The sequence below is a fragment of the Aquarana catesbeiana genome, linkage group LG01, assembly GCF_042186555.1.
Source record: "Aquarana catesbeiana isolate 2022-GZ linkage group LG01, ASM4218655v1, whole genome shotgun sequence".
NCBI classification, from domain to species: domain Eukaryota; kingdom Metazoa; phylum Chordata; class Amphibia; order Anura; family Ranidae; genus Aquarana; species Aquarana catesbeiana.
In genome coordinates this window covers 317,002,327-317,030,129 of record NC_133324.1, presented here as the reverse complement: position 1 = coordinate 317,030,129, position 27,803 = coordinate 317,002,327, and the positions used below count along the sequence as shown (strand labels likewise).

General features: G+C 43.2%; 1 protein-coding gene across 1 annotated transcript in view; it reads right to left on the bottom strand.

Moving 5' to 3' along the window:
• UBE3B (ubiquitin protein ligase E3B) overlaps nt 1-27,728 on the bottom strand; it is a 94,444-nt gene extending 66,716 nt beyond the window's left edge. The window contains exons 1-5 of the mRNA XM_073629793.1: nt 27,599-27,728; nt 13,054-13,122; nt 3,846-3,954; nt 3,576-3,746; nt 3,337-3,457 (exon numbers count right to left, since the gene is read on the bottom strand). Coding sequence (XP_073485894.1) covers nt 3,337-3,457; nt 3,576-3,736 — 282 coding nt within the window. The 5' untranslated portion in view covers nt 3,737-3,746; nt 3,846-3,954; nt 13,054-13,122; nt 27,599-27,728. The remainder of the gene's footprint in view (nt 1-3,336; nt 3,458-3,575; nt 3,747-3,845; nt 3,955-13,053; nt 13,123-27,598) is intronic.
• Nucleotides 27,729-27,803: the final 75 nt, after the last annotated feature.

Below are 27,803 nucleotides of genomic sequence, written 5' to 3'. Positions count from 1 at the left end.
AATACCTTCGCCATCTCCCCATCCTTTGTAACCAGATGTCCTTTCTCATTTTTTATGGGGCCAATAGGGTCTGTCCTCCCTTTTTTTACTGTTTACATACTTAAAGACTTTCTTGGGATCTTTTTTGCTCTCCTCCGCTATGTGTCTTTTGTGTTGTATCTTAGCCGCCCTAATTGCACCCTTACATTTCTTGTTGCAATCTTTATAAATTCTGAATCCTGATGATGATCCCTCAACCTTGTATTTTTGAAGGCCTTCTCTTTTGCTTTTATATGCATTTTTACATTGGAGTTAAGCCACCCAGGACTTTTGTTCGCCCTTTTAAATGTATTACCCAGTGGGATGCACTGGCTAATGCGAACCCATCTCTCCTGAGTGTTCTTTGATCGTAAGATTTTATCCAAATTTATGCATTCTAGCAAGGTTTGTAGTTTAGGGAAGTTGGCTCTTTTGAAATGCAGTGTCTATGTATTTTCCTTATGTTTCCTATTTGTGTGATTTATACTGAAGCCAATTGACCTGTGATCGCCGTTTCCTAAATTGCCCCGTATTTCCAAATCTGTGATCAGGTCTGTATTGTTGGTAATCAGTAGATCTAGTAACGCTTTATTTCTAGTTGGTGCGTCTACCATCTGACCCATGAAATGGGTCGTTATCACGTTGGAATACTGCTTTGTGGCCCAGTCTCCAAAGGAAGGGGATCATGCTCTGCTTCAGTATGTCACAGTACATGTTGGCATTCATGGTTCCCTTATTGAACAGTAGTTCCCCAGTGCCGGCAGTACTTATGCAGCTCCAGACCATGACACTCCCACCACCATGCTTGACTGTAAGCAAGACACACTTGTCTTTGTACTCCTCACCTGGTTGCCGCCACACACGCTTGACACCATCTGAACCAAATAAGTTTATCTTGGTCTCATCAGACCACAGGAAATGGTTAAAGTAATCCATGTCCTTAGTCTGCTTGTCTTCAGCAAACTGTTTGCGGGCTTTCTTTTGCATCATCTTTAGAAGAGGCTTCCTTCTGGGGCGACAGCTATGCAGACCAATTTGATGCAGTGTGTGGCGTATGGTCTGAGCACTGACAGGCCATCCCTTCAACCTCTGCAGCAATGCTGGCAGCACTCATACATCCATTTCCCAAAGACAACCTCTGAATATGACGCTGAGCATGTGCACTCAACTTCTTTGGTAGACCATGGTGAGGCCTGTTCTGGGTGGAAATTGTCCTGTTAAACCGCTGTATGATCTTGACCACTGTGCTGCAGCTGAGTTTCAGGGTCTTGGCAATCTTCTTATAGCCTAGGCCAGTTATGGCGAACCCGTGGCACGCGTGCCGCTGCCGGCACACCAAGCCCTCTCTGTGGGCATGCCATGAAATGAGAAAAGCACACAGTGAAAAATCTAATCATCCACACCGCACCGCGAACGATATCTCTCACAGTTCTGTAGGCTAGCGGTGATGTGTCCAAGTGGGCGTGACAAAGAATAAGCGCCCGGGGGTGACGTGCGGATGCTAATCCAATCATAGAAGCCGTCTCATCCACACCGCACCCACCATCAAACAAATCAGCGGTGACGTGCTGGGCATGACTGGGCGAACACACGGGCGGGAATGAGCTGCCGGAGAGACTGGAGACAAGTAAGATCAATGTGGAGTGGACATGTACAGTACAGTTACAGATTTGACTCAATTTTGCACAATAAAGGTGTTAATTCGGTGAGTGCATGTGTCAGGCAGGTGAGTGCATGTGTCGGGTAGGTGAGTGCATGTGTCGGGTAGGTGAGTGCATGTGTCGGGTAGGTGAGTGCATGTGTCGGGTAGGTGAGTGCATGTGTCGGGTAGGTGAGTGCATGTGTCAGGTTGGTGAGTGTAATGGTCAGGTAGGTGAATGCATATGTCAGGTAGGTGAATGCATATGTCAGGTAGGTGAATGCATGTGTCAGGTAGGCGAATGTAATGGTCAGGTAGGTGAATGCATGTGTCAGGTAGGTGAGTGTAATGGTCAGGTAGGTGAGTGCATGTGTAAGATAGGTGAGTGCATGTGTAAGATAGGTGAGTGTAACGGTCAGGTAGGTGAGTGTAATGGTCAGGTAGGTGAGTGTAATGGTCAGGTAGGTGAGTGTAATGGTCAGGTAGGTGAGTGTAATGGTCAGGTAGGTGAGTGTAATGGTCAGGTAGGTAAATGCATGTGTCAGATAGGCGAGTGTAATGGTCAGGTAGGTGAATGGATGTGTCAGGTAGGTGAGTGCAATGGTCAGGTAGGTGAATGTAATGGTCAGGTAGGTCAGTGCATGTGTCAGGTATGCGAGTGTAATGGTCAGGTAGGTCAGTGCATGTTGCACAGTGCATTCTGAGCGAATCTGGCAGAATCGTACGTTTTTGGTCCCTTAGGGCTCATTCAGAGACGCTGGCAGGTTTAATTCTGTGTTGGCACTTTGAAAGAAATAAGTTGGTTTTGCGTCGTGATTTAGGCACTCGGGCTCAAAAAGGTTCACCATCACTGGCCTAGGCCATCTTTATGTAGAGCAACAATTCTTTTTTTTCAGATCCTCAGAGAGTTATTTGCCATGAGGTGCCATGTTGAACTTCCAGTGACCAGTATGAGAGAGTGAGAGCGATAACACCAAATTTAACACACCTGCTCCCCATTCACACCTGAGACCTTGTAACACTAACGAGTCACATGACACCGGGGAGGGAAAATGGCTAATTGGGCCCAATTTGGACATTTTCACTTAGGGGTGTACTCACTTTTGTTGACAGCGGCTTAGACATTAATGACTGTGTGTAGAGTTATTTTGAGGGGACAGCAAATTTACACTGATATACAAACCGTACACTCACTATTTTACATTGTAGCAAAATGTCATTTCTTCAGTGTTGTCACATGAAAAGATAGAATAAATATTTACAAAAATGTGAGGGGTGTACTCACTTTTGTGACATACTGTATCATCACATTTTTTGTTGTATAAAGAGGACTGCTATTGGACCCTTCTTTTGTTTTTATGACATTTATTTATTTATATATATATATATATATATATATATATACACACATACATACATACATACATATATATATATATATATATATATATATATATATATATATATATATGGCTGTAAGTAGCAGCATTGGTTGCAGTGGCGTCACTAGGGTACATATCTATATCTATCTATATATATATATATATATATATATATATATATATATATATATATATATATATATAGATAGATATAGATATGTATCTAGATAGATAGATAGAGTTATAACCAAAAAATGATACATTTTTAAGGCAACCAAAAAAAAAGAAAGTACCCACCATTCTGTCCGCCTGTAATCGGAATATTACCAACAGTTTACGAGCTGTTCGAAAAATAGAAAGAGCATTGGTCTTGACTGTTCCATTTTCTGGACCTTCTAAAAAGACATCCACTTCTTGTCTGTGTTCAGCAGAAAAGAAAATAAACATAACAGGAAGACTTAGTAAATGTTATAATAAACTCCAAATTACACATTGGCTTATCATGGGGCTTCTTTGATAAGAAAGAATAATAGTACCTGATTTCCCTCTGAAGCCGACATCTGCACAGGAATCGTCTAATAAGAGCTTGGATTTTTATTGCAGCCTTCTCTCGTTCTTTGAGGCCTTTTCTTTCTTCACGTGCCTGCCTTGCCTTATCTAAAAATTGATCCTTTGTAGCCTGAGATGCACCAAACATTTTTAAAAAACTGTGGGCAAAAAAAAGCCATAACATTTAGTCAAACAATGTTACTACTTGATTAAATCAACTCAGTTGCCATATTTTTTAAAATATTATTAATACTTACCTGTCTGGCGGATGGTGACCCCCACCTTTGTCTTCCTGAAGAGCTACATTCACCAAAGTATCTTCAGCATCCAATATATGTCTGGTTGTGTTGGATGCCTGGCCTCACACTGGAAATGTTTGTTTTATTAAAATATTGCAAACACGCAGCTCTCATATGAACATTTTTACATATATACAAAATAAATATACATACACTGTATAGAAAAAAAAAATACAAAAAAAAAAAAAAATAACTTACATCAGCAAAGAATGAACACAACAAAAAAAGAACTGCTATTTGCCCAAAAGAAACATAAAAGGAATATACAAACAATAGAGGTCGACCGATATGGGTTTTTCTCTGGCCGATGCCGATATTTAGAAATCGCGGTGGCCGATGGCCGATATGTGATGCCGATTTTTTTGGGCCGATAGATTAGGCCGATTTTTTTTTTTTTCTTTTGTTTTCCCCCTTCATCTCATAAAATCTAACAGTTAGACCCCTTTCACACTGGGGCGTTTTTTTTAGGCGCTTTTGGGCTAAAAATAGCGCCTGTAAAGTGCCTGTAAAACGGCTTCCCTACAGTCTCAGTGTGATATCCCGAGTGCTTTCACACTGAGGCGATGCGCTGGCAGGATGTCTTTGGAGTGGTGTATACCGCTCCTCCACCACTCCTGCCCATTGAAATGAATGCGCACCGCTGCCGAAGCGGCTGCAAAGCGTTTCGGCAGCAGCACTTCAGGGGCACATTTAACCCCTTCCTCGGCCGCTAGCTGGGTTATAAGCGCCCCGCTAGCAGCCGAATAGCGCCGCTAAAATGACGGTAAAGCGCCGCTAAAACTAACAGCGTTTTACCGTCAACGCCTGCCCGCTCCAGTGTGGAAGCAACCTTAAGTAATAAGTGATACAGAAAATTTTTTACATTTAAACATTTATTGAACAAAACAAACCTCCAATCAGTTCACTTGTATGTATAATTTAGATTTAAAAAAAAATAACTATATCTTAAATATTAAATACACAAAAACAGGTAACCAAAACTTTTGGACGAAAAAAAAATGGGCTAACTTTACTGCTTATTTGTCTTTTTTTTAATTAGTGCATTTTTTTTAAAAAATTGCGTTTGAAAGACCGCTGCGCAAATACCGTGTGACATAAAATATTGCAACAACCGCTGTTTTATTCCCTAGGGTCTCTGCTAAAAAAAATATATATAATGTTTGGGGGTTCCAAGTGATTTTCTAGCAGAAAATACAGAATTTTTACTTGTAAGCAACAAATGTCAAAAAAGATTTAGTCTTTAAATGGGTAAACTGAGAACTTCTACACATGGAGTTCAGTCTATTGATAAAAGAACCCGAAGAGATACAAATGTATCTTCTTATCAGATTTGGCAGGCTGCCCAGAGGAGGAGAGAAGAAACCTTCAGACAACTTGCAATTGACTTCTATTACAGAAGTCATTTGCAAGTCCCGCTGAAGTTATAATCGGCTTTTTTTATCAGCACAATTGGCCGATGCCGATTAAGTAAAAAAAGCCAAATATCGGCCGATATATCGGTCGACCTCTAACAAACAATACTACTTTTATTATTATTCTTGCTAATAGCATTATTACAAAGCAAAACCAACAAACCCTACTTCAAAACCAAAACTCAAACCTAGGTTAAGAAACGTCCAACACATACACATGCATGCAGCTTTTTTTTTCGAAATCTTGAACTTACCATTACCAAAATCTAAGGTGTGTGTGAAAGGACAGAAAAGAAAAGCCACACACACAGAGATCAACAGAGATCAACAGAAGTCAGCTACAAATAATGAACTTTCCTCTATGCCTTTGTCCCGGCCTCCTGCTGCCATCTGTTTTTATCAAGACTCACTGTCACCTCGACAGGAATGACATTTTGTCAAATGGGTATCCGTGGATTCCACATGAAGTAATGAACTACCAAGCTAACTAAGAAAAGTATCTCAAAATCAAAATCCTAGCGAGTATTGAAGGGACACTGAAGCAAGAAATAACCCATAGTCTTCTCCACCCCACCAGTATAACAGTCTTCCAGAGAGCAATAATTCAGGCCCCCCCTCAGATAGAGTCTGCCATGGAATGAGATCCAGGTCAAACACCAAACCTTTAATGGGATACTTTCCAGATTAATCAAACATAGACCCACCCTCAGAACAAGGCCTGGTCCTTCCTAGGATACCCAATTTCCTCAGCTACTGCAGAAATTTTTTTAGACATGGAGGCAACGCAAGTCAGGAATTTACCATGTTGGATGTTGAGGCTTTCAACTGGCCCACCAGCTTCCCAGCTACACAGAAAAGGTCTAAACCAGGACTGGAAAATGCCAACCCTCCCAGTCGGTTTCCCTGCCAGCATGGTACCAAGATTATGTGTTAAGAACATTCAAGAACCCAACTGAACCCCACCCACTGGCCCCTATGTCACTAGAAGACACAATTTTTTGTAGAGTGCTTTTAAAAAAAAGGCGATGGAGTTGTATTAAACGGAAAATAGCAGTTTACTTCAGTTAGTACACGTTTGCTCCAAAAAACACCCTAAAGTGGATGTAAACCCCATTCATGAAATTTGACCTGGGCACATATATCTGCAGTTTACTTATCTCTCTCCATAGCTCTAGGTCCTGCATCTTTCTGCTGCTCTGTTCCGCTGTTATCAGCATGAGTCACTTCTGACAATCTCTCTGACACACAAGATAACAGCGGCTGGAAATTTGTGTCGGGGTGGGTGCATAGAGATAGATTAGCAGAGAGCTTGTCTATTCACAGTAAAGCTCTGCATGTTTCTTTGTTCCTCTGCCTATGTGGGGGGGGGGGGGGTGCCTTTCCTCCAATCAGCTGTTACACAGTGTATGCCAAGACTCCACACCCAGTGCTGGAACCGGAAGAAAATTTTCTAACATGATTTTTACTTTCTAAACAGTGTATAAAGATGTTTTACTTCTGTGTATCATCTGAGGCTATTCACTTCACTGGGCATATGTAAGGATTTACATGCGCTTTAACAGTGTTTGGGGCAACTTTAGATACTGACATGGGAGTTAATTTACTACAGGTAAAAAGGCTGTTCACTTTGGAAGGGAATTTTCATTTTTCAAGGGAATTATCCCTTAGATAAGTGAATGAGGTGAAGGTAAGGTCATAAGCAAGCAAAAAAGCTGAGTTAGACTTACCGGTAATTGCTTTTCTAAGGGTCTTCCAGGACCGCCATGAGACCTAGGGCTCCTCCTACCATGACAGGAAACACGTTAACCCCCACCAGATAAAAGAGTGGTCCTCCAGGCCCCATGTCAGTATTTCTCGAGAACCATAGGACGTACCTGTAAAACATATGCATAATACACATAACTTCAAGACAAAACAGGGTGGGAATCCGGCTGTCCTGGAAGACTCTTAGAAAAGGAGTTACCGGTAAGTCTAACTCAGCTTTTCTCTAAGTGTCTTCCAGGACAGCCATGAGACGATGAGCCAGAACTTACCAGTCTAGGGGGGGACAACTGCCTGAAGGACCTTACGACCAAACGCCCGGTCCCGAGCAGATAGGAGATCCAGGCAATAATGTTTAATGAAGGTCGAAAAACTGGACCATGTGACAGCTAGGGCTGGAAGATTTTCTAAAAAAAAAAAAAAAAAAAATCTGCGATTTTCTTAAAAAAAACTTGATTCACAATTCGAATCTAGGTTTTTTTTTTTTTTTGGACAAAACGCCGGTCCTGAGGAGCTGCAGGCAGGAGTTTTTAGGTGAGGCCGCGGCTTCGGCCTAGTCCGCGGCGTCCGGCCTCGTCCGACCTCGTGATTTCAAGATTTTAATCGATTTTTTTTCTCCAGCCCTAGTGGCAGCCTTGCAAATTTGTTCCAGGGAGGCTCCAGCCCTTTCAGCCCAAGACGCAGACAAGGCTAATGTTGAGTGCGCAGTGACAAAAGGCAGAGGAATTTCCCTAATTTTGTAAGTTTCAGAAATAGCTTACTTTATCCATCTAGCCAAGGTGGCTTTAGATGCACTCTTCCCCTTGTGTGCTCCTGAAAAGAGGACAAACAAGGTATCTGTTTTTCTAAAGGTCTTGGTGACCTCAAGGTAGACGGGAAGAATTCTTCTAACAGCTAAAAAACTAAAATTTTCTTTCTGGTCGCTCCTTTTGGCAAACTACAAACGGTTGGCAGTACAATGTCCTGGGATCTGTGAAATGTACTGGCCACTTTAGGCAGAAATCCTGGATCTGTTTTCAAAACAATCCAATCCTTAAAAATTGTGAGGAAAGGCTCCCCTCACTGAAAGGGTCTGTAACTCACTTACCCTACGAGCTGAGGTAATTGCCACAAGGAAAATTGTTTTTAAGGTAAGTAACTTAATTGAAATATCCTCTAAGGGCTCAAAAGGGAAATCTACCAGAGTTTGAAGCACCAGGGACAGGTCCCAGGTTGGACAACTTCTAACCACTACTGGCCTGGACCTAGAAATAGATTTAAAGAATCTAGTTATAGTGGGATTTTCCAAGAGAGAAAAAACACTGATAGCTGCCGCCTGTACCTTTAAAGTACTAACCGGAAGACCTTTGTGGACACCCTCTTGAAAAAATTCCAGAATTGAAGGAACATTATGAGTTAATCTTTGGTTTTCAGTTAACCATGAGTTAAATTTCTTCCAGACCTTGGAATACATGGCTCTAGTGACTGGTTTTCTGCAATTTACCAGGGTCTTAGTTACTTTGTCAAAGAACTCTTGGGCGCTTAGTATCTTTTCTTCAGATACCAGGCCGTCAAGTTTAAGGAAACCACCTGTGGGTGTGACACGGGACCCTGCGATAATAAGTGTTGTCTCTTCGGAAGACTCAGTGGAGGCTCTTGGGCCAAAAAGGGGCTATTAGGAGAAGATCTGTTTCTTCTAAAAGAAACTTCCGGAGGACTTCTGGAATTAGCCTGACTAGCAGGAAGGAGTAACAGAGGCCGAATGGCCACGGATTCACCAGAGCATCGATCCCCAATGATTGATCTGCTGGGTTCAGAGAAAAGAACTTCTCTGTCTTGCAATTGTTCTGATCTGTGAACAGGTCCACTTCGGGACATCCCCATCTGTCGGTGAGACCCGCAAAGTTTTGGGGATGAAGGGACCAATTGTCTCAACATACCTGGTAGCGGCTCAGATAATCTGCCAGACAGTTTTGTGTCCCCTTCAGGTGCACTGCTGTAATTGAGGCTAGATTCCCTTCTGCCCATGATACAATCTCCTGGGCGATAGATTGAAGTATCCGACTCCTCGTACCTCCCTGTTTGTTGAGGTACGTAACAGTAGCGATATTGTCGGATAGAATCTGGAAATTTTGACCCCTGATTTCCGTCTGAAATGTCTGCAAGGCTCTCTAAACCACTAGAAGACCTTTTCCTGCGGGAGAAAAACTTTTTGGTCTACTGAGCAAAATTCGTATCCCACATGTCACTTTCTGGGCCGGAATTAAGGAAGACTTCTCTTCGTTTATTAACCAGCCTAGAGATTGAAAGAAGTCCTGTACGGTCTGGAGATCCGCTAATAACTTTTGGTATGCCTCTGCCACCACTAGTAGGTCGTCCAGGTAAGGTATAATAGTTATCGACTTTAAAGCAGTAGTAAACCCGCTGACACTTTTTTTTTATACACCTGTAAGGTAAAAGGCATAATGAGCTAGTATGCACCGCACCGCTTTAACTTTAGCGGAGCCAGCGCCTCCCCCAACACCTTTGTAAATATGCGTGGGGCTGAGGACAGACCGTAAGGGAGGGCTTGAAATTGAAAGTGCTGAATCTCTGTTCCCATCTTGACCGCTAGTCTCAAGAATCTTTGGAAGGTTGGATGAATAGGGATGTGCAGATAGGCATCCCTTAAATCCAAAGCGGTCATGAAGCAGTTTGGGTAAAGCAGGTTTTTGATTGAGAACACCGTCTCCATACGAAAGTGCTTGTACCTGATTGAACGGTTTAGAGACCGGAGGTTCAGGATAAGCCGATATTTTCCCGATTACTTTTTGATGACAAATATATGGAATAAAATCCCTTGCCCTGATCCGACCGGGGAACCGGGATCAGGACCTTTTGATCTATCAAGTCTCCAATTTGGAGACCCAGGGCCCTCGCTTTTACCTGGGCCTGGGGAGGGAAGGTGACCAATAATCGCTCTGGTGGCTGGCAAGAAAATTTCAGCCCGTACCCGTTGGTCACTAGGTCCAGGATAAATGGACTTGAGGTGACTGCTGCCCACTGTGGGAGAAAAGCCTTCAATTTTCCTCCCACTGGGAGACACGAGTTACTGTGGCTTGGTGGGTTGTTGAGGAGGGTTAAACAAGACACCCCCTTAACCTCTGCCCTTGTGCCCTGTCCAATACTTTTTGGGCCTATTGTCCCTTTCTCTAGGACCTTGCTGCCAACTTTAGCCACGAAAAAACTTTCTGGCTGTCGGCTTTTTCTTGTTCTCTGAAAAGGCCTTTTTTCTATCGGCTGTGTATTCCAGCGCTTCTTGCAGACCTGGGCCAAAAAGATGATCGCCTGTTAAGGGAAGACCACATAGGCGTAACTTTGAGGCATCGTCGCCTGACCAGGTTTTAAACCATAGGCTTCTTCTAGCAGAATTCACTAAGGCCACGGTCCTAGCTGTCATTCTTAGGGACTCTGAGGAAGAATCAGCCAAAAACCCCACTGCACGAAAGAGGAGAGGGAAAGATTTCGGAATCTGTTCTCTAGAGGTACCTGCCAACAAGTGTGTTTGTATTTGTATCAACAACACTTCTAAACTTCTGGCTACACAAGTGGAGGCCAGAGCTGGTTTAAGATTCCCAATGGCTGAGTCCCAGGCTCTGTGCAGAAGGATATCTCCTCTTTTATCCATCGGTTCACTAAGCGTGCCCATGTCGTCAAACGCTAGGTCTGAGTTTTTTGAAACTTTTGAAAGAGGTGCGTCTAACTTAGGATTTTTATTCCATGGCTGCGCTGTGTCCTCTTCAAATGGAAACCTTCTTTTTAGGTTACCGGAAAAGAAAAGGTTTTCGCTCTGGATTCCCAGACCCGCTTGATAGTATCAAGAAGGGAACTATGCACAGGAAAAACTCCAGCCTTTTCTTAGGCAAACCTTTCTACATAAGGTCCTGTTTAGACAATTGTACCTTCTCCTCTTCTATATCAAGCGTCGTATAGATAGCCTTTAATAAGTCATCTCCATCTTCCAATGATAACTTATACCTCAAGCTCTTTGCAGATTCTCTATCCCTGGGCCCTGTATCTGACCCTGATTCTTCCAAAGAAGAATTGGTAGATCCGGCTTTAACCTCAGAGTCTTCACTCTCCGCACTCTGCTGTGGAGCGCTAGGACAGGCTGAAGTCCTAACTGGAGATGGACTCTCTGAGGGGACTTGAATCTTATCAATCAGAGTTTTAAATGAGCTAAACGTAGATGTAAGCTCATCTCTAACAGAAGTCAGCATTTTCTGACAAGAGACTACCTGGTTATCCTTAACTAGGCTGTCTATACAGGGGCGGCAAACTGCTTTGCTCCAAGAGGAGCTAAATTTGTTTCCGCAAACCACACATTTCCTTTTTGGTGTCTGCGCTTGGGCCTTGTCCTGAGTCTTGGCCTGCAAGAGAACAAATGACCCCAATGAATTTTACGCCACTAACACTCCATAACACTCCATGCAGGAGGAAAGGAAAATGTGCCCCCTTCACCTAGTCCCTACTGGTTACAAGGGGGAGAACACTCACAGGATGTGCAAGCAATACACTTCAGGCTTACTTGTGAGGTGCCAAATACCAGCCTTCCATCGTCCCTGTTCGCGCCATTTTATAGACAGGAACTAGCGTCATACGCTGATGACGTCACATGCCCTGGAAGTGACCCCGCCAAGTACTTCCTGTGGGCTAGCTTGGAACGCATAAGTTCCGCCCCTCCACGCGTTTGGCTTCCTCTCTTGCACTGCACACTCCAGCCAGGCTGTTTAGCAGGGAAAACAAGCCAACTGCCGCCATGCAGCTCGCGGACAGGAGCTCAGATGTACACCGCGGTGCTGGCATTTCCCATGCTCTGAAAAGCAAGGACAGCAGCCACAAACCTACTCCCCCAGTGGATGTGCCGCTCTGGGACCTAAGAAGAAGGTAGGAATACCACCCCAATTGCCACAAGAGCCCTGTTTCTGAGACCTAGGAGAAACAGTTCCAGGAAACATGTTACCCCCCGTCCAGAGTAAACACTAATACTGACATGAGGCCTGGAGGACCGCCCCTTTATCTGGTGGGGATTAACGTGTTTCCTGTCCTGGTAGGAGGAGCCCTAGGTCTCATGGCTGTCCTGGAAGACGCTTAAAAAAATACTATTTCTTTTATTTTCCTTGCATGTGACCGGGCATTCTTTGCAAAGTGAGCTTTTACCACATTCAGGGCCAGTTAACATAAATGCAGTCTAGTGTGTTTTTTCTGCATCAAAAAATGCATGGAAAGTAGGTTACCATTATATGGTTTCCAATGGCGTAGTTCACACTAGCGCGGTCAGTTCCAGGGGGAAAAAAAAAGTAGAGCATGCTGCATTTTTCCTGCACCGGAAAGAAGTAAAACGCATCAAAAAGGCACGGTACCCCAGTACAGTGAAAAAAAAAAAAAAAACAGGAAAAAGAAGAAAAAAAACAACACATCAAAAACGTGTTAAAAACACGCATGCATTACAAATCTGGAGTGCATTTTTTGGGTGTGAAGGGAAAATTCCCATGCAACGTAAACAGCCTCCAATATAGCGCAAGCTACATATTTAGTTATTTGCATATATGTCAATGAATCCTTGTTTTCCAAAATAGACACTGGAAAGTCACCTGGAAATAACCGAGTAAGGATGCTTTGCTGCCTAATGGCCTGGAGTGCTTGCAATTAGTAAAGGACCTATTAATTCCTGTTCTATCAAGAAATCCCTGTTCTCTTAAAATACTATGGCATATTCCTGAAGCAAACCATTCAAAGAATCACATCCCAAAATTATTAATGAGCAGCAAAAGTTTTGTATATCGAAATTCACCAAACTACATTTATGCTATTGTGTTACAACGCCCACAAAATGAATATATAAGCTTACTTTACGTAAAATGACCTTTCTAATGGAAGACAAAATGAAAAATATCAAAACAAAAAAATAAAAGATCTTTTGTTATGCACAAACAATAAAGAACACCCAAAAGATGTGCTATAGGAGAGCTTACCTTATTCTTTTAATTGTAAATTATCTGGCTTGTAAACCACATTCTGCCATCTGTCCTCAGAGTCAAGTTCTACAATAAGCCAAAAAAGTGAAAAAAATAATGTCTATTTAATAACACTTGTCTACCAATTGGGGAAACATAAACTGTGCAGCTTATTATACCATACATAGAAAAATATCCTTGTTTTACACAAGCTTTCCAATCAGGTCAGTTTTTCTGGCGGACCTGATTGGATCCATGCAGCTCTAGGGGCAGGTGGATGTAAACGGACTTGTGTCCAGTTACAACTGTCTACCTCTGAGTCCAGGGCTGCATCCTTTTCTGTACCTAAACGTGACGGATCAAAGGTAGCCTGATGTAAACGGACAGTCAATTTACACACGCCTGCACATAGAGCTGTCATAAGTCCTCTGAACACAAACCTAACAAGAACGGATGTAAAAAAACTGATGGATCACATGCTGATCAAAATGGACCAGCTCCTTGTGAAAGAGTCCTAGAAGAGGAACTTCTCCCTCCCCCATTTTTTTTTCCACTGCTCACCTTTTACTGACTTCTGCACAGTAAGCATACTTACCTAGCCAGAGGGTCCAGCGTTAAGATGCTCTCTGCAGCTGCTGCACGGTTCTGGCGCCGCCATGTTGCCTGTAACAGCTATTGGCTCCTCTGTGTGCAGGCACCGCTAGGCCCGCCTCCCCCCTCCTTACTGAATTGGACTGTATGTCCAGGAGGCACCGGCAGCACCGCTTCATTCGCCTAGGCAAATTCCAGAATCTGGGGGGGGGGGGGGGGCAGGCTGAGCCTTTGAAGCCAGAAAAAAAGTGTAAGTACACAAACAAAACAAAAAAAAACACTTCAATATCGCCGCTGTGGATGGGGGCTGTGATGGAGAGTAGGAGAGTGCCGCAGGAGGGTGAAGGTCTGTTTAAAGTGATATTAAACCCAAAAACAAAAAATGTAATATATTGCAGCTCACCAATCCTTAAATGTGGTGGCTGCATTTGTTTTTCCCTTTATTTTCATCTGGTGATCTGGCCAGTAGCACGCTTCCTGTCTTAGGGTGTCTCTTCTATCTACGGAGGAGCAACAGAGACACCCTTGGACAGCAACACTGTCTGGAGAGAGTAGTGTTAGATGGAATGTTCTAGATAACCAGCAGGATCAACGGGTAAAAACAATAAAATACATGGGGAGGGGGGGCTCCCCTTGTAGAAAACAAAGACTGCTATGTTAAAGGGATTGTAAAGGAAGAAGTTATTTTTTGTCCTAATGCATTTTAAGTTTCAACCTTATTTGTGCAGCCCCTCTAATACTTACCTGAGCCCGGCTTTATCCAGCGATGTTGCAAGAGTTTCTAAGCTGCCCGGGACTCCCCTCCCGATTGGCTCCCGCTACTGTCAATCAAAATCATTCAGCCAATCAGGAGAGAGAGAGGGGGAAGCTGCTTGCTCTTGGAGGCACTCAACAGGAGGGAGGGGCCAGGAGCACCAAAGAGGGACCCGAGAAGAGGAGGATCTGGGCTGCTCTGTGCAAATCCACTGCATAGAGCAGGTAAGTATAACATGTTTGTTGTCTTTTAAAAAAATTAAAAAAAAGTTTTATAATCACTTTATTGCTACTGACAGATTGCATCATATATGTCTTTTTTTTTTTTTTTTTGACATTAGTACCACTATAAAAATATCCACAATACTTTCTAGACATGTGCACACTGAAATATTTCGTTTCGGAATTTCGTTTTCGTCCGAAAAATAAATTTATTTAGTTACTCCCGAAATTCGTTTTTATCTATTTAGTTTTTCGTTAAAAATTGCATTCGTCCGAAAATCCAAATTAATTAAGGTTGAATCTGTCATTGAAGGCTTATGGTGTCTGTCGAATGTTCAATGAACATTCGACGGAGCAGCTAAACTACGACGCCGTATAGTTTAGCTGCTCCATCTAATTTTCTTAGAAATTTCAACAGACGACATAAGCCAAAGATTCGACATTTGTATGTTTTTCGCTGCTTTGTCGAATCTTCGTCGTTCATGTTGAATGTATATAGTTCAAACAGAAAATGGACTGGTGATAGTGATCACTGATCAGACAGGTAACAAGATAGGGTATATAGAATCTATATAGAATCTCAATCTATAATATAGAATCTATAATAATAAATCCCCCCCCCCCACAACACGGGCAGCCTCTGAGGCTATCGCAACGCTAGCAACACTTCACTATTGTTCTGCTGCTGTGCTTAATTGCTAAATAATTCAGGTTCTCTGACAAACGGACCAGCTAAGATTGACGGTCTTGAAATGATTCAGTGTGTGTGTGTCTCTCTCTGCTAGCAAATCGTAAATGAAAGTAAGTTGGCTGTACGTGTGTACTTAGTTCTAGTTATTTTACTGCTCCTCCTCTTTGGTTACAATCAGCCAATAACATTCATCATCATTATTTTTATTTTACTTCCACCACCCAATTCCAGCAGCGATCTTTTCTCTCTAGGTCGAATTTTTCTCTCTATGTAGAATAATCTTGGACTAATAGAGCTAAGGTTAGGCTCATTCGACCACAGGTTTGATGGACACAGATTGTTATTGTCAGCATCATGTCGAATCTCCTATCTATATCGAACTGTTGTAGCAACGAAAACGAAAATAAAGCATTTGTTTATGTCAGATCTTTCGTTTTTCGGATTCGAAAATACCTGAAATTCAGACGAAAATGCATTCAGATGGAAACGAATGCACATGTCTAATACTTTCTATATGGCCAGAAATGCAGATACAGACAGATATGCAACACTGACTTCTGTGCCAACAAGTGCATTGTAGATGAAAAAAAATACAATTACAATATGATCAACAAACTGCTGAAATTAATCAAACATTTTACAACCTGTTCATCTTTTTTTGGTTGAACCCCAAATATATTGGTTAAAAAAGATTGAAAAATACCAGAAAATTTACTGTTTGTGCATCTGATTGATATACCAAACAGTCAGCCCTAAATGCAGGCAACAAAGCAGATCTAAACCTAAATGAATGCCATTCAATTTGCCATAGCATTGTGAATTACAAAAACTGCTATAGCGTTTTAATCTTTTCATGTCTCATTGTTGCTGATCTCTTCCACCACAGGTGGAAGGAAAGAAACACTGACTGTGTTGATGGGGGAATCCCTCCCACAGCGCTATTGTGTTCTGCCAGCGGGGAGCCTTCCCAGCCTGCAGAACACATCAATCAGTGCTAGCAGCTATAGTTGCCAGCAACGACTACATGCAAAAAATTGATTGATTTCAATACAACCAGCCTGCCCATAGATGGATGAAATCTCAGCTGGTCCCTGCTGAACCAGCCGGGAGTTGATCCATCTATGGCCGGCTTAACACTAGTTATGTTTACAGATATCCCCTCCGCCCTCCTGCTACCTATGCTAACTAAGGCTGGCCATACACGGTTCGAATCTTGGCCAGTTCAGCAGTAACCGGCCGAGATTCGAACCGCTAATGGGCAGGCTGAATGTACCAAGTTGATCGATCGATCAACTTGGGTACAACCAGGTTGTCAGATTCTCTTGCGATTATCGCAAGTGGCTGCTAGTGATAATCTCTGTTTTTTCCCGGTGGGGGCAGCTTCCCCACACTGGCAGAAGACAATGGCCTGGGCAGGAGGGATTGCCACATCAACACTATCTGTGTTGATGGGGGAAATCAAGCAAATTTTTTGTCTGCTCAATTTGCTCCGTGTATGGCCGGCCTAACCTGTGTTAAAAGTGTATATGCTGACCTATTTACAGTCTGCTCTGGTCCAGTCACCTGTACCCCCAGGTCAGTGAGTGGCAGCTGTGAGGAGGAGGAGGAGGGAGTGCCCGACAACAGCTGGGAATTCTGAGAGCAGTAATCCCAGTCACTGTCAGCACTCCCTCCTCTCCCCTGCAGCAGCCTATGACTAAAGCCTAGTACACACCATGAAAGACAGATTATAGCTCAGGTTGGAGCCGCTGTACTAACAATCTGATGTTAGTGATCTCCCCTGCCGAGCGATTGTGTTCTGACAGGGCGACAGCCCCCTGCCAGAACACTCCAGTCAGCGCTCTTAGCCACTGGCTGAGAGCACTGATCGGGAGCTGGTCGGCTGCTGGTTTTCCAGCATGCTTGTCCGACAGAAGCCAGCTAAACAGCCGCCTTCTGTCAGACCCGCTGCCATACACACAGGCCGAATGTCAGAGGTTTTCATTGAACTGGCGTGTGTACTAGGCTTAAAGTGGAGTTCTGCCTGCAAAAAAAAAAATTTAAGTCAGCAGCTACAAATACTGCAGTTGCTGACTTTTAATATAAGTACACTTACCTGTCCAGGGAGCCCACAATGTCCTCACCGGAAGCCGAACGTCCATTGGCTCCGGGTGCAGGTGCCGGCATCTTCAGTAAGGGAAACAGGAAGTGAAGCCTGGAGGCTTCACAGCCTGTTTCCTACTGCGCATGCGCAAGTCATACTGCGCATTTCCAATGGTCCTTACTGTCTTCTGCGACCTGTGTGTCTCCCAGAAGAGAGGGGGGAGGGGTGACAGGACATGGCGTAGTTCGCCGCAGAATCTGTGGCGCTCTTTCGCCGGAAGTGGGAGCAAATACCTGGATATGTACACACGCTTTGATACTCAGACGTCAATTGTGTTACGACGACCGATCGTCCGCAAATCTTACCGTTAGTACGGTGCTTTCGACAGCCGATTTCACTTTTTTGTCAGAAAAAAGCTGGATATGCAGACTATAAAATTTTTGTCGGATATGAACTCCACATCCGATTTTCATTTCACTAGTAGGGTTTTCGTACGAAAAGAATCCTAAGAGCAAGACTACACATGCTCAGAAACTAAAGAATACATACAAAACTATTTAACTTGTTACGTCACCTCTGACGTTTTATTCTGTCAAACGAAAATTCTCGTATTGTTAGCAACCTCTTCACTTTAGACATGAGACTAGCTTGCCACAAAAATCGGACATTCTGTAGTCTGAAAATCAAAGCGTGTGTACGAGGCTTTAGATCAGGGGTCTCAAACTGGCGGCCCTCCAGCTGTTGCGAAACTACAAGTCCCATCATGCCTCTGCCTGTGGGAATCATGCTTGTAACTGTTAGCCTTGCAATGCCTCATGGGACTTGTAGTTTCACAATAGCTGGAGGGCCGCCAGTTTGAGACCCCTGCTTTAGATGGACTTAACTAACAAATTGAAACTGAACTCCAATTAACACTTTATAAACAATAAATAAAAGCTGATCACTTAAAGCAGAACTAAACCTATCATTTTCAGCCAGGGAAGCTGCCTCTGTTTGATCTTCAACTGCCATAGTGCTGCACATGTGATCAGTTATGACACCAGACATTTGACAGTTTGGTTGAGAGCACAACCAATGTGACTGTTACATTCCCGGCACTGTTTTTAAACTGTTAAACCGATGGATTCAGTTCTGCTTTATTCACCCTTGTCAGTGGTAAATGTTTTGTCTCAACCCCCTAACTGCCACTTTTGTTGGATTGCTTGTTCTGCTAAAGGTAGTTGACAAATAGGAAAACACCTAAAAAAATGCAACCCCCACATCTAGAAGCTGGTAAGCTGCAATTTAAAGTGGTTGTAAACCTCAAACATGAAATATGAACAAAGCATATCCCTCTATAATGTGTACTTGTCTCATTAAAGCGGAGTTCCACCCACTTTTTGAGAGGTGGTCTTAAATGAAAGACCACCTCTCCTTCCTCGTTTTTGGATGGTACAAGAAATTTATTTTTCTTCTACATTACCTTTTTATGAATTACAACCTGTACTTCCGATCCATGCGGTCCGCGGCGCAGGACGTCATATCCTCTTGTCCGGCAAGCCCCCCCACTGTCTTATGGAACCTGTGTGTGCCCCAGAAGACAGCCGGCTATCACAAAGCGCCATGCGACTCGCGCATGTGCAGTAGGAAATGGGCAGTGAAGCCGCAAGGCTCCACTGACAGTGTCCCTTAATTAGAATGGCAGCGCCTACACCCGATACAAGCGACGAATCGGCCTCAGGTGGGCGGCATCACGGGCTCCGTGGACAGGTTAGTGTCCTTATTAAAAGTCAGCAGCTACATTGTTTGTAGCTGCTGACTTTTAAAAAAAAATTTGCGGGTGGAACACCGCTTTAAGAGCACCAGGTGGCATTTCTGTCTGCTGCCTCGATCCTCTGCTATCTGTACGAGTCCCTTATGACAAGTTTTCCCGACACCAAGAAAAAAAAAAAAAAAAAAGTGACAGGGGAGGGACTTCCAGCTGATTGACAGCTTTAGCTCTGTTCCTGTGTGAAGATGTCCCTTCCCTCCAATCAGCTCTCCTCACTGAACTCTGCAGAGTGTAATTTCAACTCTCCGCCCCCTATTTTTGACAGTTTAGTTCTAAAATTTCTGGACTTTGAACAGGTGTAGAGAAGAGAAGAGTGCAGATAAACAGGTACAACTTATGTAGGAGGATTTGTTTCATCTCTGTGCATCATCTGAGGCCAGTCATTCACTGGGTGTTTACAACCACTTTAACCTCTTGCCAACAAGCCATCGTTATACTGCGGCAGGTCAGGTTTGCAGCGCAAACCGCCGTAGGTGTACGTTGGTCTGTGCAAGGAGGAGCGATGTCCGCCGGCGACCCGCGATCGCTGTTTACAGAGGCAGAACGGGGAACCACTTATGTAAAAAAGGCGATTCCCTGTTCTGCCTAGTGACATGTCAGAGATCTTCTGTTCCCAGTGACGGGAACAGTGATCTCTGTCATGTCCCAGTGAGCCCCCCCCCACACACACAGTTAGAACACACCCAGGGAACACAGTCAACCCCTTGATCACCCCCTAGTGTTAACCCCTTCCCTGCCAGTTTAACTTTTACATTCATCAATGAGAGTATTTTTATAGCACTGATCAATGTAATAATGTCACTGATCACCAAAGTGCCATTTAGGGTCAGATTTGTCCGCCCGCAATGTTGCAGTTCCACCATTATAAGTAAAAACAAAAATATAAAAGTCCCTGAATCTATCCTGTAGTTTGTAGACGTGATAACTTTTGCGCAAACCAATCAACATACACCTATTGCGATTTTTTTTTTACCAAAAATATGTAGAATGTATATATCGGCCTAAACTGATACATGAATACATTTTTTTTTTTTTTTTTGGATATGTATTATAAAAGAAAGTTACAAATTTTTTTTTTTTTCAAAATTGTAGGGCTTTTTTTGTTTACACACTTCAGCCCCGGAAGAATTTACCGCGATTAGGGCACTGCGTAGATTTCACTGACAATTGCGCGGCCGTGCGACATTGTATCCAAACAAAATTGACATCCTTTTTTTCCCACAAATAGAGCTTTCTTTTGGTGGTATTTGATCTCCTCTGTGGTTTTTATTTTTTGCGTTATAAACAAAAAAAGAGCGTCAATTTTGAAAGAAAAGAAACGCATTATTTTTTCCTCAGTTTAGGCCGATATGTATTCTTCTACATATTTTTGGTAAAAAAAAAACAAAAAAAAAAACGCAATAAGCGTATATTGATTGGTTTGCGCAAAAGTTATACCGTCTACAAAATAGGGGATAGATTTATAGCATTTTTATTATTTTTTTTTTACTAGCAATGGCGGCGGTCTGCGATTTTTATCGTGACTGCGACATTATGGTGGACACATCGGACAATTTTGACACATTTTTTGGGACCACTGGCATTAATACAGCACCAATGCTATAAAATTACATTGATTACTGTAAAAATGTCACTGGCAGTGAAGGGATTAACACTAGAGGGCGCTCGAGGGGTTAACTGTGTTCCCTGGGGAGGTGATTCTAACTAGGGTTGTCCCGATACCACTTTTTTAGGACCGAGTACAAGTACCGATACTTTTTTTCAAGTACTCGCCGATACCGATTACCGATACTTTTTTTTTAATGTCACGTGACAGTTTTTTTTTTTGCTATTTTTTTGGGGGGGGGGGGGGGGGTGTGAACATTGTATGTGTGTGTGTGTTTTTTTTTTTTTCTTACAATTTTTATTTTTTACAATAATATTTTTTTACTCTTTATTGTTTTTTTTTTTTTTTTTTTTAATCAGCCCTTTTGGGGGGCCCTTTGGTGAGATATCAGGGGTCTTAACAGACCTCTGATATCTCCCCCTTGAGACAGAGAAAGAGACCGAGGATAGAGATTCCCCAGTCCCTTTCTCTGCAGCCTCAGCTGCACTGAGAATGAATGGAGAGAAGACAGCGGCTCCTCTCCATTCATAAACTGACACATCGTAATCACAGGAGATTACAATGTTTCAGTTATGTGAATGGACAGAGTCAGCTGACTCTATCCATACACAAAGGAAGGAGGAGGGGGACGGAGGAACTGAGGGGGAGAACGGAGGGGACAGATAAGGAGAGAGGAACGGAGGAGGAGAACGGAGGGGGACAGATAAGGAGAGAGGAATGCAGGGGACAGCGGAGAGGGACAGAGGAAAGGAGGCGGCATGGAGGAGGATACAGTGACAGTCAGCGGTGAGCAATCACCGCTGTATGTCACTAAAGCTGCTGAAAGCCGCTGGGAGAGAATCTTGTAACTCCCCCACGCGCCGATCACAGCTGTCCTCTAGGTATCGGGGGAAGCATCGGGAGCATTTGCCCGAGTACAAGTACTTGGGCAAATGCTCGGTATCAGTGCCGATACCGATACTAGTATCGGTATCGGGACAACCCTAATTCTAACCGAAGGGGGAGGGGACTGACTGGAGGAAGTGACGGATCGTGGTTCCTAGCTAATAGGAACACACGATCTGTCACTTCTGTCAGAACAGGGAAGTGTGTGTTTACACACACTCGTCCCTGTTCTGTCTCTCCTGCTCACGATCGCTCGTGGCCGGCGGTCATCGCGACCGCTGGCCACGAGCACCGGCACCCCCGCTGTGCAGCGGGCGCCTGCTATCCCGACTCCGCGAGCTGACGTATAGCTGCGACGGCTCGCGCAGGGGAGCCAACTTGCAGCAATATAACTGTGGCGGTTGGTCAGAAAGCGGTTAAAGCGCAAAAAATGAAGAGGTGCTCAAATACCACCAACAGAAAGCTCTATTTGTGGGGAAAAAAAGGACGTCAATTTTGTTTGGGTACTGCGTCGCACAACCGGGCAATTGTCAGTTAAAACGATGCAGTGCCGTATCGCAAAAATAGGTTTTCGTCATACTAACCTGTAAAATCCTTTTCTTTGAGTACATCATGCGACACAGAGTCCGGCAAATATTCATTACCTACTAGGTTATACGCCATCAGGTGAATGGACACTGGTAGACCAAAGGTCTTCAAACAGGAAGTGATGCCCTATATAACCCCTCCCACACAAAAAGCACTTCAGTTTTGTAGCAAGCACTGAATCCTCAAAAAAAAAAAAAAAGAAAGGAGGGGAGGGATCTCTGTGTCCCATGATGTACTCAAAGAAAAAGATTTTTCAGGTAAGTATGACGTAAAAATCCTATTTTCAGCTTCTCTTTTTCATACCTCAATGGACACAGAGTTAGGCTAATATTCATTACCTACTGGGATGTCCCAGAGCAATAGCCTTGAGGGGAGGGAGACACCCTGCCAAACAAACTTGTACAGCAGCCCGAATCTTCGGCTGCTCGAACATCCACTTGTCAAAATTTTGTGAACGTATGCACTGAAGACCAGGTATCAGCCTTACAAATCTGAGCCACAGATACCTAATGGCCAAAAGCCCAGGAGGTTCCTACACCCCTGGTAGAATGAGCTCTCACCCTAAAGGGAGGAGCTTTACCTTTCAGACCGTAGGCCTGAATGACCAATTAACGAACCCAATTGGCAATGGAAGCTTTGGAAGCTGCCTGCCCTTTTTGAGTCCTTTTGGTAAAACAAAAAAGGAGTCTGATCCTCAGATCTCCACAGATCTACACAAATAAACCTTGACTACCCAGGCAACGTCCAAAGAATGCAGTTGTCTCTCTTCCGCCTAACGAGGCTGGGAGAAAAAAGAAGCCAAAATAATGTCCTGATTTAAATGAAAGGCCGACACCACTTTTGACAAAAAGGATGGAACGGTTCTCTGTATGAAAGGGCCGCCAACTCCGACACCCTTCTAGCCGAGGTGATGGCCATCAGGAAGGCTAGCGTGCGTGACAGCAAGTCTAATGGAATTTCCTTAATAGATACAAATGGTTGTTTCTGTAACACCGATAGCACCAAGTTCAAATCTCAAGGACACATAGGTGACCTAATGAGGAGAAGCAAACAAGTTGCCCCTTGCATAAAGGTTCAGATCAGTGAATGGGAGGCTAAAGGACTTTGGAAGAATACAGGTAGGGCCGAAACTTGACCTCCAATTGTACTCAAAGCCAATTTGATTTCCACAGCTGTAGAAAAGAGAGAATTCTCCCAATTACATATTTCCGAGGATACCATTTTCTGGCTTCACACCAAGCAATATAAGTCTTCCAAACCTTATGATAAATTTTCCTAGTGACAGCTTTTCTAGCATTCACTAGGGTAGACACTGCTGATCCCGAGATGTCACAGTCCTTTAACACCCTGGCTTCAATAGCCATGCCGTCAAATTTAGAGACTGTAAATTGGGGTGGAATATAGGACCTTGAGACAGTAGATAGGGGCGACGTGGAAGCTTCCATGCCCTGTCTATGGTCAGTCTCACAATCTCCGGGAACCAGGGCCTTCTGGGCCAGGCTGGTGCAACCAGAATTACTGGAACCCCCTCTTTCCGAATCGCATACTAGCACATTATGCGAAACTTACCTGAAACGAAGCATTCCAGTGATGCAATCTCATCACTAGAGGTTGCTTCCATCTTTACCCGGTCTTCCTTCAGGGCCGCAGACTCTGGCTGTGTGACTGGCTGGAGCCGTGATGACATCACTCCTGTGCATGCGTGGGGGAGCCATCATTTACGGCACAGAATTCTAAAGAAATGGCCCGGGTGGCCGTTCCTTCAGAGCGCATGCACCGATGACATCATCGGCTGCATTGTAAACAGCGCACGTTTAGGAGATATTTAGAGTACCTATAAGTAAGCCTTATTATAGGCTTACCTATAGGTACAAGGACAGGACTGAGGTTTACTACCACTTTAAAATTATTATACAGGTATCACATTGTGCCAACAGTTTGCACTGAGCTTTACAATGTAAAGGGCGACAGTACTCTTCAATACAAGAGGGTTAGGAGGCCCCTGCTTTATTCAGCTCACAAACTAAAAGAAAAAGACGTTTTAGATACACTAGAAGCTAGCCACATATCCATTTTCCATCGTTTTTTCTTAGATTTGTTCAAAATTGCATCCAACACGTTTGGAGATGATTTATTTCTGACTTGACCCAAATAAGGATGTGATCTTTGATTATAGTGAAATGAAACCCTCCACTTTAAGCAGTCGATTTAATCACTTACTGATTATGCAGTTTCCTTATCTTTCAATATTTTCCTATATTCCTGTTTAAGCTGGTGTCATGACTGCTGCCCCAGGTTTCCTATTTCAGGGTGACTCCTTTCTCTTGCAGTTTTCTATGGATCCACTCTTGCATGCAGAACTAGAGTTGTGTCTCCCTACACTGTGTGCATCAATAGGAAACACAGCAAGGCGCTCCTCCCCTGTTCGTCCTTTCCTTCCGTCTGACTGGAGACTGCTCTGTCCAATGCTAACACTTTCCCATGAAAACCAGAAGTTTCGGGAGGCAACACTGAGAGAGCAGGAGCCAGCAGCATTGAAAGCTGTAAACTGCAAGTGCTGGGGTCAGAATTTTATCAAATATTTTACTGAGGATTTTTCATTTTTTTATAGTTGTGTTCAACTAAACTAAACACTAAGGGTTTAATGTGGTGGAAAAGCTCAAGATTTTTTTTCCAGTACTCACCTGAGCCCCATCTTGAGCCAGTGATGTGTATGAGAGCAGCGGTTGTCCCAGGTCTCTCCATCCTCATTGGTTGAGAAAGCAGCAGGAGCTACTGGCTCCCACTACTGTCAATCACAGCCAGTGAGCCAATGAGGAGATGGTGGGGGCTGGGCCAAGCCACGTCTGTGTGTGAATGGACACACAAAGCAGCGGCTCAGGTGCCCCCATAACAAGCTGCTTGCTATTGGAAGTGCCAGTGGGGGACCCGAGAAGAGGAGGGTCAGTGCTGCCCTGTGCAAAACCAGGTAAGTATGACATGTTTGTTATTTAAAAAAAAAAAAAATATATATATATATATATATATATATATATATATATATATATATATATATATATATATACTTTTACAATCACTTTAATACTCGGTTCACATTGGTGAGATGTGCGAAACCCTGCAAATCCAGTGCGTGTTCCTGCATCACACGTAGGGTTGCCACCTTTTCTTTTTTTTTTTTTTTTTGCGGTAAACACTATAGGATTATAAAAGACCTGGGACATAATTGGGTGCCCTAAAGAGATTAGTAATGGTGCGAACAGTGGATGTGGCCAAATTGCTCTTACTGACATCATCGCCCCACCCTTCAGTGATGCCAAACCTGCCCCAAGACGGCAACAGATTTTTGCGTGACTATCTTGGATACTTGGGGAGCCACAGCCCAGTCTGTATAGCATGTCCGGGTTTCAGGTGGACTGAAACCCGGACACATGATTCAAAAACCCGGATTGTCCGGGTGAATCCTGGACAGGTGGCAACACTAATCACACCTGACTCACCGGCGGTTCACACTGCCCTATGCGAACCGCTGGGAGTGTCAATATAAAGTTAATGACACAAAATGGATTGAGATAGTGAAACCGCACTATCAAAAGAAAAGCACCATATTGTTTATGATCTCTCTAATTAAGGACTTGCCATCTATTGCTACTTTCGTTGTGAAATCCAAAGCTAATGGTTTGCACTATATAATCGCAACATTTTCAGCGGTTTCAGATAACCATTCAATTTCTACACTGAGGAAATATTTGCTGCTTTAAATCAATGACCAATTATTTTACACACAATTATAAAGAAAATATTATTCTGTTATACATGGAAAGATACCTCCATTAGGACTTGAGATAATCAGTGTCTATTTTCTACTCTAATTTTTGGCTATTTATGAGTTGATCTTGGAAATTGAAGATATCCTTGTGTCTTTAATACAATTTTTGGCAATTTGCTACCTTGCTCATTGTGCACTTCATCCTAAATGGGAATTCCCATAGTTGTTTGATATTTAGATATTTATCTTTATCATAGAATTTCCAGCATGTGGGTTGATAATCCGGACTGTCTTTTTAACAATGTTTTGTACATGTTATGTTTTCTAAAAGTATAAAGGTGTCCTATTTAGGAAGTCTTTCAGTGATACAGATTTCAACTAATACATTTATTTGAATCAAACTGCTTGGTTTATGGTGCTTTTCTTTTGATAGTGAAACCGCACTATCTCAATCCATTTTATGCTAACCACTAAAAGCACAACCACACCATACAGGTGAGTCAGGGGATTCTTTACCTCTCTTTAAACAGTGTTCCGTTTTTTCTTTTCTTCTAAAGTTAATGACACCCCCAGATCGGTTCAGATTGTGAATTCGGACAGGAATCGGATCGCATGGGTGTGAACACGCATGCAACCAGATTCTGGTGCGGACGAAAATAAGGGTCCTGTACAAGTTTAATTCAAACGCAACGTAAATTCAGCCATACAATTTGTATGGCTGAATTTGCATCGCAGACATCGCCTGTGATTTGCCCACTAGTGCGGTGCGATGTCTGACATCGCACAAGTGTGAACTTAGGACCTGTATCAGCAGGCTTTTGTTGGCCTCAGATGGGTTTTGCATCCCCTTACAAGTCTATGGGAATGTAAAACGTGTCTGAAGCAGGTCAACTGCAAATGTACCTGTCAGTGGATTGTGAATGATCTCAGAAGAGTCTCAAACTGCACTGATATCATTAAAACAAACCCAAAGCCTATAGAAATATCAAATCCCATAATCTGGAGCCTACCTAGACAATCCATTCTTTTTGTAATCACACAGGCCCACATATTATAAAGCTGTTTCTAGAGCTAAAGAAGGTATAGTCAGATTATAATGTTTATAGTCAGATTATAATGAGTATAGTTAGAATTTAATGAGTATAGTCAGATTATAATGGTGTATAGTCAGATTATAATGGATGGTGTATAGTTAGAATTTAATGAGTATAGTCAGATTATAATGTGTATAATCAGATTATAGGGTTCTCTTTTCACCTGTTCATATAACCTCAATCAGGAAACAAGACATTCCCTTTTACTATATCCTGTACAGACAGTCTAGAAAACATTGCCATCAGCCCTAAGTACTACAGTGCAAGTATCTGATCAGTTCCCAAAGACATTCCCTGTCCCAGTATGTAATGGAATCCCTACTTTAATATGTTTATTGAGGACCACCTGACCTGTCTAATCCCTATTTTACTATAGCAGCAGACGAGCACGGTTTATCTGTCCTGTAACTCACTGCATAGCTCAAGCTCTGGGAAAGCCAGGATTGAGGGTCACAGGGAGGGAGGGTTTCTAACCTTAGAGGGGCACAAAATGTCCTAGATCTCCCAAAACAAGAGCCACTCCCGGCTGCAGACAACAACTCCAGCTGCCTCTCATCGGACTGTTTTCGCCAGTGCACAAAGTGAGGGCGGAAATACGTCAAAGAACACGAAAGCTGAACTGGCACGGACCCCAGTACCACCAACAGGAAGTGAAGTAGAAGCCATTATTGTTGTGGGC